This window comes from Myotis yumanensis, unplaced genomic scaffold, assembly GCF_028538775.1.
Source record: "Myotis yumanensis isolate MYYU_CA2020_CCGP unplaced genomic scaffold, mMyoYum1.0.hap1 SCAF_2, whole genome shotgun sequence".
Lineage (NCBI taxonomy): Eukaryota > Metazoa > Chordata > Mammalia > Chiroptera > Vespertilionidae > Myotis > Myotis yumanensis.
The window spans coordinates 159569724-159587791 of NW_027223753.1; the positions used below are offsets into that span (position 1 = coordinate 159569724).

At 41.1% G+C, this 18068-nt stretch overlaps 1 protein-coding gene across 6 annotated transcripts in view; it reads left to right on the forward strand.

Moving 5' to 3' along the window:
- PARP15 (poly(ADP-ribose) polymerase family member 15) overlaps window positions 1-18068 on the forward strand; it is a 58491-nt gene that overhangs the window by 31115 nt on the left and 9308 nt on the right. For 5 of the 6 annotated variants that reach the window (XM_070406321.1, XM_070406322.1, XM_070406324.1 and 2 more), the window contains 7 exons: window positions 5751-5987; window positions 6966-7187; window positions 7532-7607; window positions 9325-9474; window positions 12357-12419; window positions 15084-15251; window positions 17763-17972. In XM_070406321.1, the coding sequence (XP_070262422.1) occupies window positions 5751-5987; window positions 6966-7187; window positions 7532-7607; window positions 9325-9474; window positions 12357-12419; window positions 15084-15251; window positions 17763-17972 (1126 nt within the window). The remainder of the gene's footprint in view (window positions 1-5750; window positions 5988-6965; window positions 7188-7531; window positions 7608-9324; window positions 9475-12356; window positions 12420-15083; window positions 15252-17762; window positions 17973-18068) is intronic. The other variant, XM_070406326.1, reaches the window with a different exon arrangement.

Sequence of the window (18068 nt, forward strand, 5' to 3'; positions counted from 1 at the left end):
AGATAACTTATCTTGACCTACTCTCAGCCCAACTCTGTTTTCTTCTCGTGTTCTATCAGCATTAATGGGGAAGACATATGTATATCACATCATAATATTACCCTTCACAAACACACCCTGTTGCTCCTGCGTGAGCACGTTCTGAGGCACAGGAGGAATGAGGAGGGAGAAAGGTTACCAGTACAGGTACTAAATGCTCAGCTCGGCTCTTGCCTGCCCCTGTCCTCCTATTGCTTCCTTTTCCTTGGAATCATCAATTAGCAGACCCTGTGTCCCCTATATAGTTGACATCCATGAAACAATTCTGGCTGCAATTCAGAATCACCTGGAAAACTTTAAAAAATATCAATGCCCAGGCCCCATCCTTACAGATCAAGATTTTAGTTGGTCAGGTATATGGTCTAAGTCAGTGATGGTGAACCTTTTGAGCTCAGCATGTCAGCATTTTGAAAAATCCTAACTTAACTCTGGTGCCGTGTCACATATAGAAATTTTTTGATATTTGCAACCATAGTAAAACAAAGATTTATATTTTTGATATTTATTTTATATATTTAAATGCCATTTAACAAAGAAAAATAAAGCAAAAAAATGAGTTCACGTGTCACCTCTGACATGCGTGTCATAGGTTCGCCATCACTGGTCTAAGTGTTAGTAGTTTTTGAAAGCATTCTGGGTGATTCCAATATGTAGCTAGGGCTGAGAATTATAATTCATTTGAAGTCTTCAGAATTCTATAGCCACCACCATTTTGACACTTGATATTTACCTTAAGATGGCACACGTTCAAGACTAGTGAGTAGAGAACATTTCTTAGAAATTTAGAGACTCTTATGGATTATGAGCCACTGGATTTTTTAAAATTAAATCTTTATTGTTCAGATTATTACAGTTCCTCTTTTTTCCTCCCTTAGCTCCCCTCCACCTGGTTTCCACCCCACCCTCTGCCCTTACCTCCCCTCCCCCACTGTCTTCATCCATAGGTGTACAATTTTTGTCCAGTTTCTTCCCGCAACCCCCACACCCCTTCCCCCCCGCCCCAAGAATAGTCAGTCCACTCCCTTTCTTTGCCCCTGATTCTACTGTATTCACAAGTTTAGTCTGTTCATCAGATTATTTATTCACTTGATTTTTAGATTCACTTGTTGATAGATGTGTATTTGTTGTTCATAATTTAGATCTTTATCTTTTTCTTCTTCTTCCTCTTCTTAAAGAATACCCTTCAGCATTTCATATAATACTGGTTTGGTGGTGATGAACTCCTTTAGCTTTTTCTTATCTGTGAAGCTCTTTATCTGACCTTCAATTCTGAATGATAGCTTTGCTGGGTAAAGTAATCTTGGTTGTAGGTTCTTGGTATTCATCACTTTGAATATTTCTTGCCACTCCCTTCTGGCCTGCATAGTTTCTGTTGAGAAATCAGCTGACAATCGTATGGGTACTCCCTTGTAGGTAACTGACTTTTTTTCTCTTGCTGCTTTTAAGATTTTCTCTTTGTCTTTTGCTCTTGGCATTTTAATGATGATGTGTCTTGGTGTGGTCCACTTTGGATTCCTTTTGTTTGGGGTTCTCAGTGCTTCCTGGACTTGTAAATCTATTTGTTTCACCAGGTAGGGGAAGTTTTCTGTCATTATTACTTCAAATAGGTTTTCAATATCTTGCTCTCTCTCCTCTTCTGGCACACCCATAATTCGGATGTTGGTATGCTTGAAGTTGTCCCAGAGGGTCCTTACACTATCTTCATATTTTTGGATTCTTTTTTCTTTTTGTTTTTCTGGTTGGGTGTTTTTTGCTTCTTCATATTTCAAATCTTTGACTTGATTCTTGGGATCCTCTTGTCTGTTGTTGGAACTCTGAATAATATTCTTTATTTCAGTCAGTGTATGCTTAATTTCTAGTTGGTCCTTTTTCATATCCTCAAGGGTCTCACTAGATTTCTTGAGGGTTTCACTAAATTTATCAGTGGTTTCTAGAAAATTCTTGATAAACCTTTTAAGTGTGGTTTGAACTCCATATCCAGTCATTTGCTTTCCTCCATTTCTGTCATTTGTGACCTCTTTCTTTGTCTCTGCATTTTGGCTGCTTCCCTGTGTTGATAGCGTGGCTTTCTGTGCTAGGTGTCCTATAGGGCCCAGTGGCTCAGCCTCCCCAATTACCTGAGGTGGACACTCTTGGTGCACCCCTTTGTGGGCTGTGTGCACAGTCTTGTTGTAGTTAAGCCTTGATTGTTGTAGGTATCACTGGGAGGAATTGACCTCCAGGCCAATTGGCTGTGAGAATCAGCTGTGTCTAGGGTGGGAGAACATCTGTGCTGGAGACACCCTTCTGGGGCAAGGCTTGCTTCAGTGGGGCTTTGGTGCTCACTGAGTCTGCCCCTTGAGTGTGTTCCTTATGGATCTGAGGAGCTGCAATCTGGATGATCTCACTCTGACCACTGGGTACACTGGCTCTTTGATCTCTAAGGAGGTGCTAATTTAGCCTCTGCCTGAGGCTACCCAGCAGGAGCTATGGAGAGATTTTCAGATTCCTCTTCTTTGTTTGGGGTTTGGAGGTGCCCAGATGAGGCCCAGGTGTGAAGCAATGCAAGCTGCTGTGGGGCCTTGGGCCTTCTTTAGGAAGTTCTGGATCTCTCTGACCCAGCTTCAGTTTGTTAGGTAATTTTCAGATTGCAAAGGGCCAGGCCTTTCATATGCAAAAGCCTCTGAGCACAACTTGGGTGGGGCGGGATGTCAGGGGATCAACAGGGCAGAGCAGCAGCTATGGCTGCTCCTCAGTCCTACCCTAAGAGGCCCCGCATCTCAGTGTCCCAGTAATTGCTGCAAGCAGCCCTGAGAGAAAGCTGCCCTCGTGTTCCGCCTGCTGCCAGACAGTCCAGTTTTTCCCCGTATGAGTCTGGGTCCCCAGAACTGGATTTCAGAGCAGTCGGGAGCTTGAGACTACCTCCCAATTGAAAAAGACAACCGTGTCCTCAGTTGCCAGCCCTTTCCACGTGCGCCTCCGTACCTCTGCACTTTACTTCCACACCTCCTCTGAGTCTCAGTGTGCTTTTCTTTCCTTCTAGTTGTAGAATTTCCACTCATCCAGCCTTCCTGTGGTTCTGGATGATGTCCGTTTTGTCTTTTAGTTGTATTTTGAAGTGGTTGTGTGAGGCAGCAATTTCCGGTGTTTACCTATGCCCCCTTCTTGGTTTCTCCTCTGGATTTTTTTTTTTTTTTTTTACTTTTGTTGCAGCTAATGAGATGGCAGAGGCGAGTCAGGCAGCTACTTTCTTCATGTTCTCTAAAATAAATAGAGTCCATAGACTCTTTTGTTACATGGGTTCAGGACTTTGTCCTCAGATCTACAGGTTGAGAAGTTGAATCTTGTCATTGTAACCAAACCTGGCCTGACAATCAAACTCAAATGACTCATTTGTAAAATGTAATTGCAATTATTTAATTGGCAACGAGAAAGATAATTGCCATTGCTACTGGTAATGGTGAGCTCTTTAGATGACTCTTATGAGATTGCTTGGTGAATATAATCAGACTAGAAAGAAACTGAATGACACAAAAGTTCACTAAATTTCTCTGTCACTCTAGGAATTGGCAAAGTGTAGTGGTTATGCAGACCAATTGTAAAGCCAATACTGGCAGGGTTCAGATACTGCCCCAATACTGATCTCGGTCTTTCCACTACACAGTTGGTCTATTGATTGTTAAATTCTTGTCAAATCATGCCAGGCTACCTATTCTCACCAATGGATGAGGCTGTATAAACTTTGGAATCCTCTTAAACTCGTCTCTGAATTCCTTTCCCTATCAAGTGAGTTTCCAAGCTTCCTTGCACAGGTCTCTTGTACACACCCTTTCCTTTTCATTCCCTTGTTACTGGCCTCACCACCGTGCCTTTAGTCTCTCACACTCCAATTTATCCTCTACATTGCTGTTTGATGCATATTCCAAAAACGTTGTATCAGATGCTCTATAGTGCCTATAGGATAAAGTCCAGAAAAAGGTGGCTTTTCAGAGTCCTCCATCATCTGGCCCTAAATCTGTTCCCAGCCCTGTGTCTCACCATTGAGACTCTCTTTTAGTTAAATGGGCCAACTTTCTGACCTTCCTCAATTCCATGTATTTTCTTAAATAGTACCCACTTAGACTGCTTTCCTGCCTTCTTTCTACCTGTATTAGTTCTATCCATTATCCTTTTTGTAAAGACTTTACTAAACAATCTAACCTAGCTGTAACCGGTTTGGCTCAGTGGATAGAGCGTTGGCCCGTGGACTGAAAGGTCCCAAGTTCGATTCCAGTCAAAGGCATGTACCTTGGTTGCGGGCACATCCCCAGTAGAAGGTGTGCAGGAGGCAGCTGATCGATTTTTCTCTGTCATCGATGTTTCTAACTCTCTATCTCTCTCCCTTCTTCTCTGTAAAAAATCAATAAAATATATATTTTTAAAAAATCTAATCTAAATACCTATTCTTTTTTGGAAATTCTATAGCAATTAATAATTGTATATTTAACACACAGGTGTTTTTTTTGTTACCTTGAACTGATTTGAACATTAAGGCCATTTTACCTTTTACATGTTAGTATATTGAATCAGTAAGCAGAGAGGGAGGCTGTAAGTGGGAGTGAGACGAAAGTGGGCTGGATCTAGTTTTTTTGTTTTTGGAAGCCTCACTCACTCTTGTCCCTGCAAGGACCTTCTTGGGTCCAGAGATTAGTTTATGTTAACTAACTTCATATAAGATTGTGGTGGACCCGTGAGTGCTGATTGTTAACTTGGAGTGTGAAATAGAACTATAATATGGCCCCAAGACATAAACACTTTTTCATTTACAATGAGGAAGAGCTCCCCAAGGGACCAGAATCCTCAAAATCCATATGATCAGTGTTCTCCCTCCAAATTTGAAAAAAAATTGGAATAAGTGAAATTAGATGAATTGAATATCTAATATCTATTGGCATCAGGCCATGACCCCATCTCATCAAAGAGATGGTCTTGGCACAGACATTGGAGAACTGAGTGCCTTAGGACAGGCTGCATGGACCCAGCCGACCTTCACTCCAGTGACCGTCCTTGGTCTAGGCCTTTAAGGCTGATCAGAAACCCCCTTTCAGATGGACCCATTCTTTCTTTATGTATACTAGTATTAATGTGTTCAAAATAATTATTCTCAGTTCCTGCCTACCTAAAAGCAATTCTTTCTTCCTCAGTCTCTCTCAATCTTCCTGTGTGTTTCTCTTTCTGCCTCTGCCTTTCATTTTGTGTCTCTGGGTGTTTCAGTCATTTTCATAGCTCTACTCTGACTCATAACTTTTTGACTTGATGGTAGTGGGTATGTATTTCCTTAATTTTTAAATTTTGGGGCTCACCTCACTATAGTGTCTAAGCCAGCGGTTCTCAACCTGTGGGTCGCGACCCCTTTGGCGGTCAAACGACCCTTTCACAGGGGTCGCCTAAGACCATCCTGCATATCAGATATTTACATTATGATTCATAACAGTAGCAAAATTACAGTTATGAAGTAGCAACGAAAATAATTTTATGGTTGGGGTCACAACATGAGGAACTGTATTTAAAGGGCTAGAAGGTTGAGAACCACTGGCTAAGCACTAACAAGAAATTGTAAGCTCTCTGAGGGTAGGTCAGTATGAGATGCAAAGCATAGCTTGTGCAGTACCCCACAATACTTAGCAGGTCAAAGGTGCTCAGCAGTTATTTATTGATTCAACCTCTAACAAATTGTTGCTGTTTTCATTAAGGCCGATGTCATTGTCAACACTGTACCCACGGATCTTCAGCTTGGAAGAGGATCACTCTCTCAGTCTCTTTTGTGTAAAGCTGGTCCCATGCTCCAGGAAGAGTTAAATGCCACCAGACAGGAAACAGAGGAGGAAGTGGGTAGCATATTCATGACAAGTGGCTGCAATCTGAACTGCAAAGCTGTGCTCCATGTTGTGGCTCCAGACTGGGATAATGGAGCAGGGTCTTCTTGGCAGGTAGAAAAAGTTCTTAGTTCTCCATTTCATTTTATAAAATTGGTAAATCTCCTTGCATGGTATAGATCTCTGGTTCTCAACCAAAGCGAATTTATCTCACAGGGGAACATTTGGCCTGTTACAACTGCTACTGGTAGCTAGGGGTAAAGGCCAGGACTACCGCTAAATCCCCTACAAGGCATATGCCAGTCTCCACAACAAACAATTATCTGGCCCAGGTTGAGAAACCCTAACATGTACTTTACCCTGTCTATTTGTTGAAATCTTTATTACCTTTCGTGAAGAGTCCATCACAACTCTCAGTTATTTCAGAGCAATTGACCCTTAAAAGTAATAGCAATCATTGGGATTCTCCAGAAATGGTATTTGAAGATTAGATTAGCATAATAATCCTTCGGTATAACTAAGAAATGCAGCCAAAACTGTGGTGTAGAATGAAAAAGGGTCAGTGCCCTTCTTTTGATGACCTAATTCTCATCTCTATTCATAATTTAACCCCCACAACTTTTTTTTCAGAATATAAAGTAATATGTGTACATTGCAGGAAATACACAGAAAGCACGAAAATAAAAATCATAATCCAGCCACGTAGAGATAACTTTAACATTTTACTGTATTACCTTCAATTCAGTTTTATGCATATTTATTTGTAGTTGATATATTCTTCCATTTTTAATCCTGCCTTTTTTACATAACATAAACACTTGCCCATGTTATTTAAAACTCTTCATAAACATCAATTTTAATTACAATGAGATACTCATAACCATTTCCATACTGGTGGGCCCTCTCTCCTGCATGAGTTTGAATCTCTCTGAAAGTCCTCTCCCCTCTTCTTGGTTTCTCTTTCTGATCCCATAGGCCCTGACAAAGCCTAGGATAACAGAGAGGTCCTGGTCAGGGTTGCTGTAACCACAGTTTTTCTGTTTTCTGCCAGCTTGAGCCCTAACTTATATAAACGCATTTTGTACATTTCAGATAATGGCAAATATAATCAAGAAATGTTTGATGACTGTAGAACAGCTATCTTTCTCATCAATCACATTTCCCATGATTGCAACAGGAAATCTGGGGTTTCCCAAAGCTGTATTTGCTGAACTAATCCTGTCAGAAGTGTCCAAATTTAGTAGCAGTGCGTGGCTGAAAACCTTACAAAAAGTTCACTTTCTGGTACATCTCGATGATGATGAAAGCCATAAGGTATGGTTACATGTCTCTTCTGTTCATTCTGGCAAGCAAACCTAAGTGCAATCTGATGTCTTTGGTAGATGTATAAATAACAGCATTTTCTACTTCCTTGCCCATAAGTGTTGGTTGCCCATACAAGTGTGGTCTTCCCATGAAATAATATAAGTCAGCACTGGTATTTAGGAAATTCCTAAATTGAATCATAACCCTTTGATTAAAAAGTCTCTGAAAGAAGGAGAAAATCTATTGAGAACAATCGTTTCTGTTTGATGTTTGATTCTCCATGTTCCAAAAAACTGGGCTGATATTTCTACAGAGCATTGTTGTGGTCAGTAACTGTGTTTCTTTCTATCTAGGCATTTTTAGATAAATTCACTAGATGGTCGAGTGGAAATCCCAAGGAGAAGATTCTCATGGTTGGAAATACCCAAGGTCTGGCTGGTCAAGTTGTTCTGCTGGGGCAATATTTCCCTTTGCTTAGTAACTCTTTGGTGTTAGTTGAAGTCCCATAGAAAGAGACAAATCCCCGTGAAGAACAAATCAGTAATGGAGAAAGTGTCAGTGCATTCCAAAGAATAGATCATATTGTTGTGAATGAAATCACTGCTAATGAGGCCAGAATTTCTAAGATCCTATATAATAAAAGGCTAATATGCAAATCGACTGAACAGCGGAATGACTGGTCGCTATTATGCACACTGACCACCAGGGGGCAGATGCTCAATGCAGGAGCTGCCCCCTAGTGGTCAATTCGCTTTTACAGAGGGAGTGCCACTCAGCCGGAAGGGGCTCACGGCTGGCGAGCGCAGCCCAGGCTGAGGGATCTCCCCCGCCCCGCCAAGTGCACGAATTTTGTCCACCAGGCCTTTAGTATGATATTAAAAGATAACTGAAATTTGCATGGCACACTAAACTTCACTGATTGCTTTCATATGTATTATATTATTTAAACTTATACCATGGCCCCATGGGCAGGTGATTGGTTCTGTTGCCATTGTATAAATGTGGAAATGGAGGTGTAAAGAGTTTATGGCATTAGTAGAAATGGCACATCTAAGTTGTAAAGCCTCAGAGTGTAGAGTGGACAGTGATATGTCAACATGCTAAAGGTAATTTTCCCAGAGCAGTCTTGATATTGCTATTCCAGTGGGATATGAAGGGGGAGGAAAAGCTCATGTTGATTAGTGATCTGTTGTTTAACATTGAACAAATGACCTAGCCACTCTGACCATTTTTCCTTTTTGTAAAATGGTAATAAAAGGATTTCCCAACTTTCAGTTATAAGATGAATAAACTCTGGAGACCTAATATATAGCATGGGGAATACACTTAATAATAATGTATCAAATACTTGAAATTTTCTAAGAGAGTGGATCTCAAAGGTTCACAACACACACACACACACACACACACACACACACACGACAGCTGTGTGAGAATGGGTGTGTTAATCAGCTCAATTGTGGCATCATTTCACAATGAAAACTGACAATCCACACCTTAAATATATACAATTTTTGTCTACCATATATCAATAAAGCTGAAAAATAAAAAAAAGAATCTCCCAGAAATGTCAGCATGAAATGAGAGTATACTTTGCTCTCTCACCTTCTTTCTCACTCCTGACACCACAGCAACTTTTGCAGACAAATAGATGGTCAATCAGATGTTTCTGCCTCATCCTATTTAACTGAGAAAACGTAGATATTCCTACTGCTACAAAGCATTGTTTTCTGATTTCCTTAAAAAAGAACACCCAGCCAAAACTGGTTTGGCTCAGTGGATAGAGCATCGGCCTGCGGACTGAAAGGTCCCAGGTTCGATTCCGGTCAAGGGCATGTACCTGGGTTGCGGGCACATCCCCATTGGGAGATGTGCAGGAGGTGGCTGATCGATGTTTCTCTCTCATCGATGTTTCTAGCTCTCTGTCTCTCTCCCTTTCTCTCTGTAAAAAATCAATAAAATATATTTAAAAAAAAACAAAAAAAAACAAACACACACACACACACAAAAAACACCCAGCTGCTTAATAGACTAGGAGACATGGTAATGTTTGGATTTATTTTGAGGGGAAAGGAAGAGAGCGGAGACCCTTCATGTTTTTCCTGCAGAAGCCAGCTGCTCCTTCATCCATCTTCTTTCTTTTCAGGTATCTTTGGGACTGTCACTTGCTCTTGGCCCACAGAGTGTGAAATGAAAATTGGTGCGATTACTTTCCAGGTTGCTATTGGAGATATCGCAAAAGAAAGTGCAGATGTTATTGTAAACTCAACAACAAGGATGTTTAACCTGAAATCAGGTACTTCATTTAAGTTATATACTTATTTGTAACTATTAATACAACTAATTTCTGGAAGGGAAATGGTGGCTAATATTTCCCTGAGTAGACAGAGAGGTGTGTAGTAAATATGCAGGCCTTGGAATCAGAAAGAGCTGGCTTTGAATCCAGGCTGTGCCACTTACCATCTTGTGGCCTTGGACAAATCACTTAACCTCTCTGAGCTGGACTTCCTCTGCCTGTCAAATGCCTACTCCCAAAGAAGCATAGATGGGGTATAAGTGATGTAAAGGTGGGGTGTACCTAATGCATTATACTTAGTGTCAGCTCTCATCCCCTTCTTAGCTCTGAACTATCAAAATTACACACATACAATTTAATCAGCTTTAAGTTCTTCTATTTTTATTTCCCTTTTTTATGTTGGTACTCACATCTCACCTCCCATAACTGTTCTCTATACTATACTGACCCAAATGAAATTCAACCTCTTTTTCTTAATTTTCCCTAAAATATTTGACCAGCCCCTTTGATATAAGACTTTTGAACATGCCCTCGCCACATGTCTATTTATTTATAACTTATATACATTGCTCATATGCGGATACATCTTGTATACTATAAAACACTAATTTTTAAATTAAAAGGGCAAGATAAAGCATAGGGTGGCTGGCTGTGTGGGAAGAGATCAACCAAAGAACTTGTATGTGTAGATATACATAACCCATGAACATAGACAGTAACATGGTAAAGGCCTGGGGTGGGGGACCAGGGCAAGCTAGAAGGGGTCAATGGGGGAAAAATGGGGACATATGTAATACTTTCAACAATAAAGATTTAAACATTTTTAAACATTTTATAAATCTCAAAATATTATGGAACTTACCATGCAGAAGTGAATCTGTAAAATGTCCATTCAAAAAAAAATTTTTTTTTGTTAATCCTCACCCAAGGATATTTTTCTGTTGATCTTTTAGAGAGAGTGGAAGAGAGAGGGAAAGACAGAGAGAAACATCGATGTGAGAGAAACACATCAGTTGGTTGCCTCCTGCAGGTGCCCTGACCAGGGCCTGGGCCAGGGAGGAGCCTGCAACCAACCTGCCTTGACTGGGATCCTTTGGTCTATAGGCCGACACTCTATCCACTGAGCCAAACAGGCTAGGGCTCCATTCAATTTTTTAAAAGCCATAAAGAACATTCAATTATTTAAAACATAGTAAATTGAATGTATGCATTTATTTTTTTCCCCCCTCTTGAAACTCTGACAGAGCAACTGTAAAAGAATTAAAAGGGTATAAACCCACAGAGAAAGAGAGTTGGAGGGAAAACAACAGTAAACAGAGACAGCAACATATTTTCACAAGATGGGAAGCAGCTAGCTAGTGGAGGTAGCTGACAGAATGGAGAACACTTAGTACCTGCAGGAGAGAACAGCAGCCCCTAGAAACACAGGAACGGGAGGCAGCAGGAACCTGGGAAGGCAGGGGATAAAAAGAGGTGAAAATGGAATTGGATGGAATTCTGAATCAGTAGCACTCAGACCTTTGATGCTATCCCCCATCTTGTGCAGCAGTAACTTCCTTTGCTCTTTCCTAACCTGAGATGGGAGGTGTAATTTTTTTAGAGACACTGAACCAGAGAGCTTTCCAGACTTAGCACACTGGGAACAGGTGAGATGAGGATGGGGAGCTAGACTGAAAACAGGGTTTCAGTGAGGTGTCTGTAGTGAACAGTGAGTGCCCAGCCCCTATCCCTGTGGGGCTCTCAGAGCAGCAGATGGGCTTATGCCCCCCAGACAGGAGATGGGAGTATCCTTCTGGGGTGAACCTGACCATCCTAAAGGCCAGTAGTTACTGCCTGCTCACCTTACACTGAAGCCTATCAGTCAGCAAGCCTCCTGCACATGGAGCTTCCAAAATCACTCTTACATATGAATGGAGTGACAAATGTCACCTATTTGAGAAAAACCTCCATCATTGCAAAGTCAGAGACCAAAACAAACTGAAAAAAGGAGATGTTTTAAAAGAGACAATTCATAATCAAGGAGATATGGATAGATAGGTAGATAGATAGATGATAGATAGATAGATAGATGATAGATAGATAGATAGATAGATAGATAGATAATAGATCAATAGATCTTCATGATGATAAAATAACTAACATTTATTCAGTACTTTCTGTGTGCTAGATTCTGTGCTAAGTATTTTTCATCCATTATCTCTTTCAATGTTCAACAGCCCTGTAGGAAAAGTACTATGCCAGCCTTTGTGTAACAGATGAGGAACTGACTAGTCACCTATTAGCTAGTAAGTGGTGGAGTCAACGCCAACCCAGTGTGTCAAAATGCAAAGACCATGTTTTCAACCACTGAACCCACCTGTCCTTAGATGTGACCAAGGTGGTGAGGCTGCAGCCTTGATCGGAAGATGCATTGGATTGAAGCCAGCCAACTCTCTGTCTAATTGTGAAAAACCCAGCCAAACAAAATTAAATAACAAAATCAAAGAACTTTAGTAAATTGCTCAGGGTTATTATAGTTTTGAGATCCATGCTTCTCATTCGTATCAGAACTTTTATTTTAATATTTTTATTCAATTTTGTAAAATAGTAAGCATAGAATGCAAAAAAAATAAATAAATAAAACTTAAATAACTGCAGAAATATCCCAGTAAAGCTGCAGACACTGGAGACTTTCAGCTATTGGGCAGTGCCCTCATCCTGTGGATCAGATTGTTTATTCATCTGCCATTGAATGAAGGCAGCTATAGAAAGGTGATTTGCTAAGGAGGGGGACATCAATGGATTATGCAAAGGGTGAGCTGAATAAAAGTCTAATGTACAAAAGCTATTACTACTTATTGAATTTTAACAGATGCTTTATATCATTAATATGTCTTCTGTAGGGGTGTCAAAGGCAATTTTAGAAGGTGCTGGACCAGCTGTGGAAGATGAATGTGCTGTACTAGGTATGATCTTATGTTGCTTTTGCTTACAACCTATTGAAAATTGAAGGGCTGAGACTACTGTGAGAGGATCTATGGGAGGAGTAAGTGGTGAGCACTTTGGCAGAAAGTGGGTTCCCTGGGTGAGGAGACTTGGGTGGTATATGACATGGTGGCTGTGGCGAAGAGTTCCTTATCCTGCCATCCCACCTGTCTCTTCCTAAAAATTAAAAAGATCCCAGGCCTGGGTCTTGATAATCCAGGCTCCACCTTATACTCAGGGATCCTCCTCGAGCTTTGCTTCTCTTCTTTCACCCATAAGACGGTTCTACTGACGAGTAGTATGATAATGGCTGTCCCACATGTGCTTGCGAGGATGAGAAGGAAAAATGAATGTAAAAAAAGTTTTGTAAGCTGTAAAGTGCTGTATAAATGACCTTTTACTTTCCCCAGTCTTGTTCTACTTCACATCGCACAGCATTACCTGAGTTTTACTCCTTTTATGAATAAATAAGGGAGCCTGTGTGGGTCTGAGGGGTTTTCTGACACCAACCAATTCTCCACTTCTGACACTACCTCCCTGAGCTGGTACCAGATCCCACAAGTTAAAGGTCTTACTTCCACATGATTGGCCCCACCTTCAAATGCCAGTTTTAAGTCCCAGGGGCCACCTGTACTTCTGACGGCTATAAATTTAGAGGTTCCAGATAACTCCTTCTCAGGTCCAACAATTTACTAGAATAATTCATAGAACTCTGTAAAAACACGTTTTTTACCTTTCCCAGTTTATTATAAAGGAACAGCCAAGTGAAAGAAATGTGTCAAATGACAAAACTAAAACAATTTAATAATGACTGTGAGGTCCTGTATTTATGAAAACAACCCATGGAGGGGAGTGCAGTGCCTTACAAGCGTGGAGCGCTCTTTCTGAGGGACTGTGGGCAAGAGCGAGTTTTTTGGAGGATTGGAAGTAGGACCATGGAAACAGTGTGTGATTGGCTGGGGTTGTATATTGGACTTTAGTTAGAAAGATCAGGAAACAAGGAAATAAATATAGTGCTTAGAGTTGATTCAGAGTTGGTGTTTGGGGATTGGCTGACTGGATATACTAAGTTTCTGGCCAAATGGAGCATTTATAGGAAAAGGAGGGTTTGGTTTGAAAGTTCAGTTTGCTGGTGTGGCACCCCAGGCAGGAGTGCACCTACAATTTTATGCCAGCACAGGACAGGGTATGGGGAAAGGGGCACAGAGCTTCCATGCCCTTTTCAGATGCACCACCCTACTTGCACCTAGAGGTGCTTGACAACCAGGAAGCTCCTGAACTCTGTTGTCTATGGGTTTTTATGGAGTTGTCATTGCGTGGGCATGATTGATAAACCATTGGATTTGTGACTGAGCTCAATCTCTAGCCCCTCTCCAGTCCCTAGAGGTCAGGGGGTGGGGCTGAGAGTTCCAATCCTAGAAAGATGGCTTGGTCTTTCGGGAGCTATCTAGCTCCACTCCCCAGACTCCAGGAGTCATCTCATTAATGTATAAAAGATACTCTTATCACTCAGGGGATTTGAAGGGTCCCAGGAACTCTGAACCAGGAGCCAGGGACGAAATATTTATTTTTTATTATAGCATGGTGAAGAACCTGTAAGAGTGAGCATAAACTATTCATCCTTCAAAACCAGGACTGAACCTTGCAGAGTAGACAGTCAATTCTGAGTGTGATTTGGAGAAGACACATGTTTGACAACACATTCCCACAACTGACCTATTGTTGTGCCTGAAACTCCCACCTTAATAACTCTCCTCTGATTAAGACATTTTCTCTGGAATGAATAAATTCCTGGAGAGAGATCAGAGGATGGTAACATTGGTCCCAACATGAGGACATCAGCAGGGATTTATTTGTGTGCTGCAAGAGCTAGCTGTACCTTGAAAGGCAGAAGCAGAGCATGAAGCTGGGCTGACAGCTGGAATAGTCTAAGGATGATACCTGGGAGAGGACAGCAGGTGGACACCTGAGGGCAGCAGTGAGTGCCTGCTCAATGGAAGCTCACCAGGAGGGCGGGGTCGGGTGGGCAGAGACCAGTTCTCCTCCTCCCGCATTTTCCTGGAGCCTTGCTTTGCTCAGAGTACCAGAAGGTGGTGCCTTAAAACAAGCCCTGATAATTTCCATGTGCTCAAGAGCTCTATGGGTTCTGTGGGAGGGGAAGTTTTCATGCTTTCACACCTCCACACCACACAGTATATTTATTACCTTTACCTCCTTGAAAAATGAATCTGGCTGAATGAGGTATAAATTATTCTCCTGGACAGTAGAGTGGGTGCTGAGAGCTCTGGATACTAACTGCTTGGGTTCAAATCCTGGGCAGTCTTCGGCTGCTGACCTTAACCACCTGTTAATCTGTGAAATGGAGAAAACAGAACCTACGTCATAGGCTTGCTTTGAGGATTGAGTGAATTAACACCGGTGGAGTGCTTTTGAAGAGCACCCAAACTATTCATTAATGAATAACTTGGATTGTAAAGGAAATGAGCCTGTCACAGTCCCAGAGAGTGAAACCAGCTAGATCGAGGGAGGTTACACTTGGTCAGGAATCTTCAGGGCTTTTTCCTTTGTCAGCTATTTTCATTTCTCAAAAATCAGTGTTGCTTTCCGTAACTAATGTGCTGTGTGTGTTTCCTCTTTTTTTCCAGCGACACAGCCTCACAGAGATTTTATAGTTACACAAGGTGGATTCCTATCCTGTGATATAATAATTCATGTCCTTGGAGAAAATGATGTCAGGAAATCAGTTTCCAGTGTTCTAGAAGAGTGTGAACAGAGGAAGCACACATCTGTTGCCCTTCCTGCCATTGGAACAGGTTTGCAGCCTCTCATCACCCAAAGATTCAGAATAACCCAGATTCCTTTAGACAGTTTGACTTTTAATGAACTCAATGCTGAGTCCAGAAAGCGATAATGATACAAATCAGAAAATGGGCAGGCAACCTGTCAGACCCTTCTAGGGCCATCTGTGGGTCCTGTGCCTCTTTTATCCATCTTTTTCTTTATTTTAGGTTTCCTAAGTATCTTCCCATGTTTGGCCCTTAACGTCATGGTTTTCTTACTGTTCATTTTTTTCCCCTTTGGATGACTCATTTATTCTCATTACACTAGTATCAATGACCATTTCAGCACTGACTCCCAAATCAGCATTTCTAGCCTTCTCCAGAATCTCCTCAGGGAGATTTCTCTGTCACCAGAAACATGCTGATATTACAATCCAAACTCATCATCATCCCTTGAGTTGTCTAATTTTCTAGTTTCCTCCTTTGGTGGCGCCATGAACTCTCAGCTGTCCTGCCACGCTTGCTTCTTTGTGTCCCAGACCCCTGTAGTCAGCAGGTCCTATTAAATCTTCTTCCAGAGGGTAGTTCAGTTTCAGCCTTCTTTTTCATTTCCAAACCCATAAGACCACTCCCAACTGGTTTGCTGCTGTGTTTCCTAATTGGGTCCTCATTTGTGGAGTCATTAGATTGAAATGCAGTTACCCAGGCCCTGTCCTGTGCAAGGCACTCGGTATAAAGCACGACTAAGATGCAGTCTCTATCCTTAACCAACAAGCGCAGACTCATCCTGCTCACAGTTTCTAGGAACACTTTCCTCATCATCTCTATCATATCATACAATCATTTGCTCCTAGTTGAAGATGTGAATAGCTCACTCCCTGATTCATTCACACCCAATTGCACATACTTTTAAAAAAGCCCTGAGAGGGACCCTAATGATGCCTTCACATGCTTATATGATTTAGTAAAACTTCAAAAGTGAGATCACCACGGGCGAAGACCACTGTTACTTCTTACTTTGAGTTCTCAGTTTTTCCTGGGCACTGGGTGTTGGAGTGGCTGCAAGCATTTTTGGAAAACAGCTAAGAAAGATGACATAAGAATACATTTTCAACATTTAAAAATTTATACTTAGTTGTGATTTCTTTTCTGATTCTAAATACTCACTTTTATCTTAATTTTCTATTTGTAATTTTGTGTTCTTCTTCTGAGATGTATACATTTCAAAACTTACATAACTTGGACCTAGCCTTGACTATTAGTTTCCCCCACTGATAGATAAGAACTTAAAGTATGAAAGCACAAGGTCACACAGCTAGAAGGCAACATAACTAAGTTCAAACCTAGGCAGCATAGCCTGTACATTTCAACTATTACTTTTTTTCTACATTACCTTTTATTTTTTTACCATTATGTTCTTAATTATTATCGTCTTAGCTAACATTGTCTTCTCTCTAATATCTACTATCTCCAATTTTATAGCTGAGTAAACTGAAGTTTAGAGGTGTTGTGTCCCCCAAAATTCATCTATTGAGGCCTTAATTCCTGCTTCAGAATGTGACTGTATTTGGAGATACAGCCTTTTAAGAGGTAATTAAGTTAAAATGAGGTTATTAGAGTGGTCCCTAATCCAGTGTAACTGGTGTCCTTGTTAGAAGAGGAGATTAGGACATTGATAGCTACAGAAGGAAGACCATGTGGAGACAGTCAGAAGATGGCCATCCACTAGCCTAGAAGAGAGGCCTCAGAAGAAATGAATCTTTCCAACACATTGATCTCAGACTTTTAGCTTCCAGAATTTTAAGAATATGAATTTCTGTTGCTTGAGCCCCCAGTCCATGGCACTTTGTTATGGGAGCCCTAGCAAACTAATATGCGAGATCAAATAACTTATCTAAGATCACACAGTAAATCAGTGGCGAGCCAGGACATAAACCCAGATCTTCTGCATCCAAATAGCATGTTCTTTTATCTGCACTTTCAATGCCCTTCAGCTAAAACCACTAGGAGTACACACTATGGGGATGTATTCAGCATCTCAGCAAGAGGTTGTGGAAAGGGCTTGTTAATAGATTTGAGCTTGTGCTAGGCAACTTCATGGCAGTCACAAGTAAGTAGGATTGGATGCTTTCAGGAAGCAGACATAATTCTATGATTAGGTATATTATCTGGAAGAAGAGAAGAATGTAGCGAAAGCTGTGATTGGTAACGAAGAACGATTGTTCATATTAGTCAAGATGGGGGTGTTGAGCCATTTATGGTGGTTTGGATAGTGTTCATATTTTTGTCTGTGGTCAGACATGACTATGCAGCAGTCTCCTTTTGGCTTAATTCATCATGGTTACAGAGTGGATTCGATGATGCTCTATGAAATAATTTGTGTTCAGCTGGAGAACACCAAGACCCAGCTATGAGTGCCAGGTCAGTTTCTGGCTGTCAGGTGTTGCTTTCCTCTTTCTCGGCATCAAGAACTGCATTTGCCAAATCTGATCACATGACCTACACCAGCTGAAACTATTTTTGTCACTTAAATTTTTTTTCCAGGAAATGCTGGGAAAAACCCAATCAGAGTTGCTGATGACATAATCAATGCTATTGTAGACTTCACACGGAAATATTCTACTCCATCATTAAAAAAAGTTAAAGTTGTCATCTTTGTAACTGAGCTACTGAATGTATTCTATGACAGCATGAAGAAAAGAGAAAAAATAGCCACATCACCTACCTTCCAGTCCACATTTTCTAAGGCTGCATGTAAGATGTTCTTTTAAAAATCATGTGGTTATCTGTAATATCACTTAGAAAGTGTTTAGATGCGAATGCTCACTATTTCAATCAGTTTTAGGACTT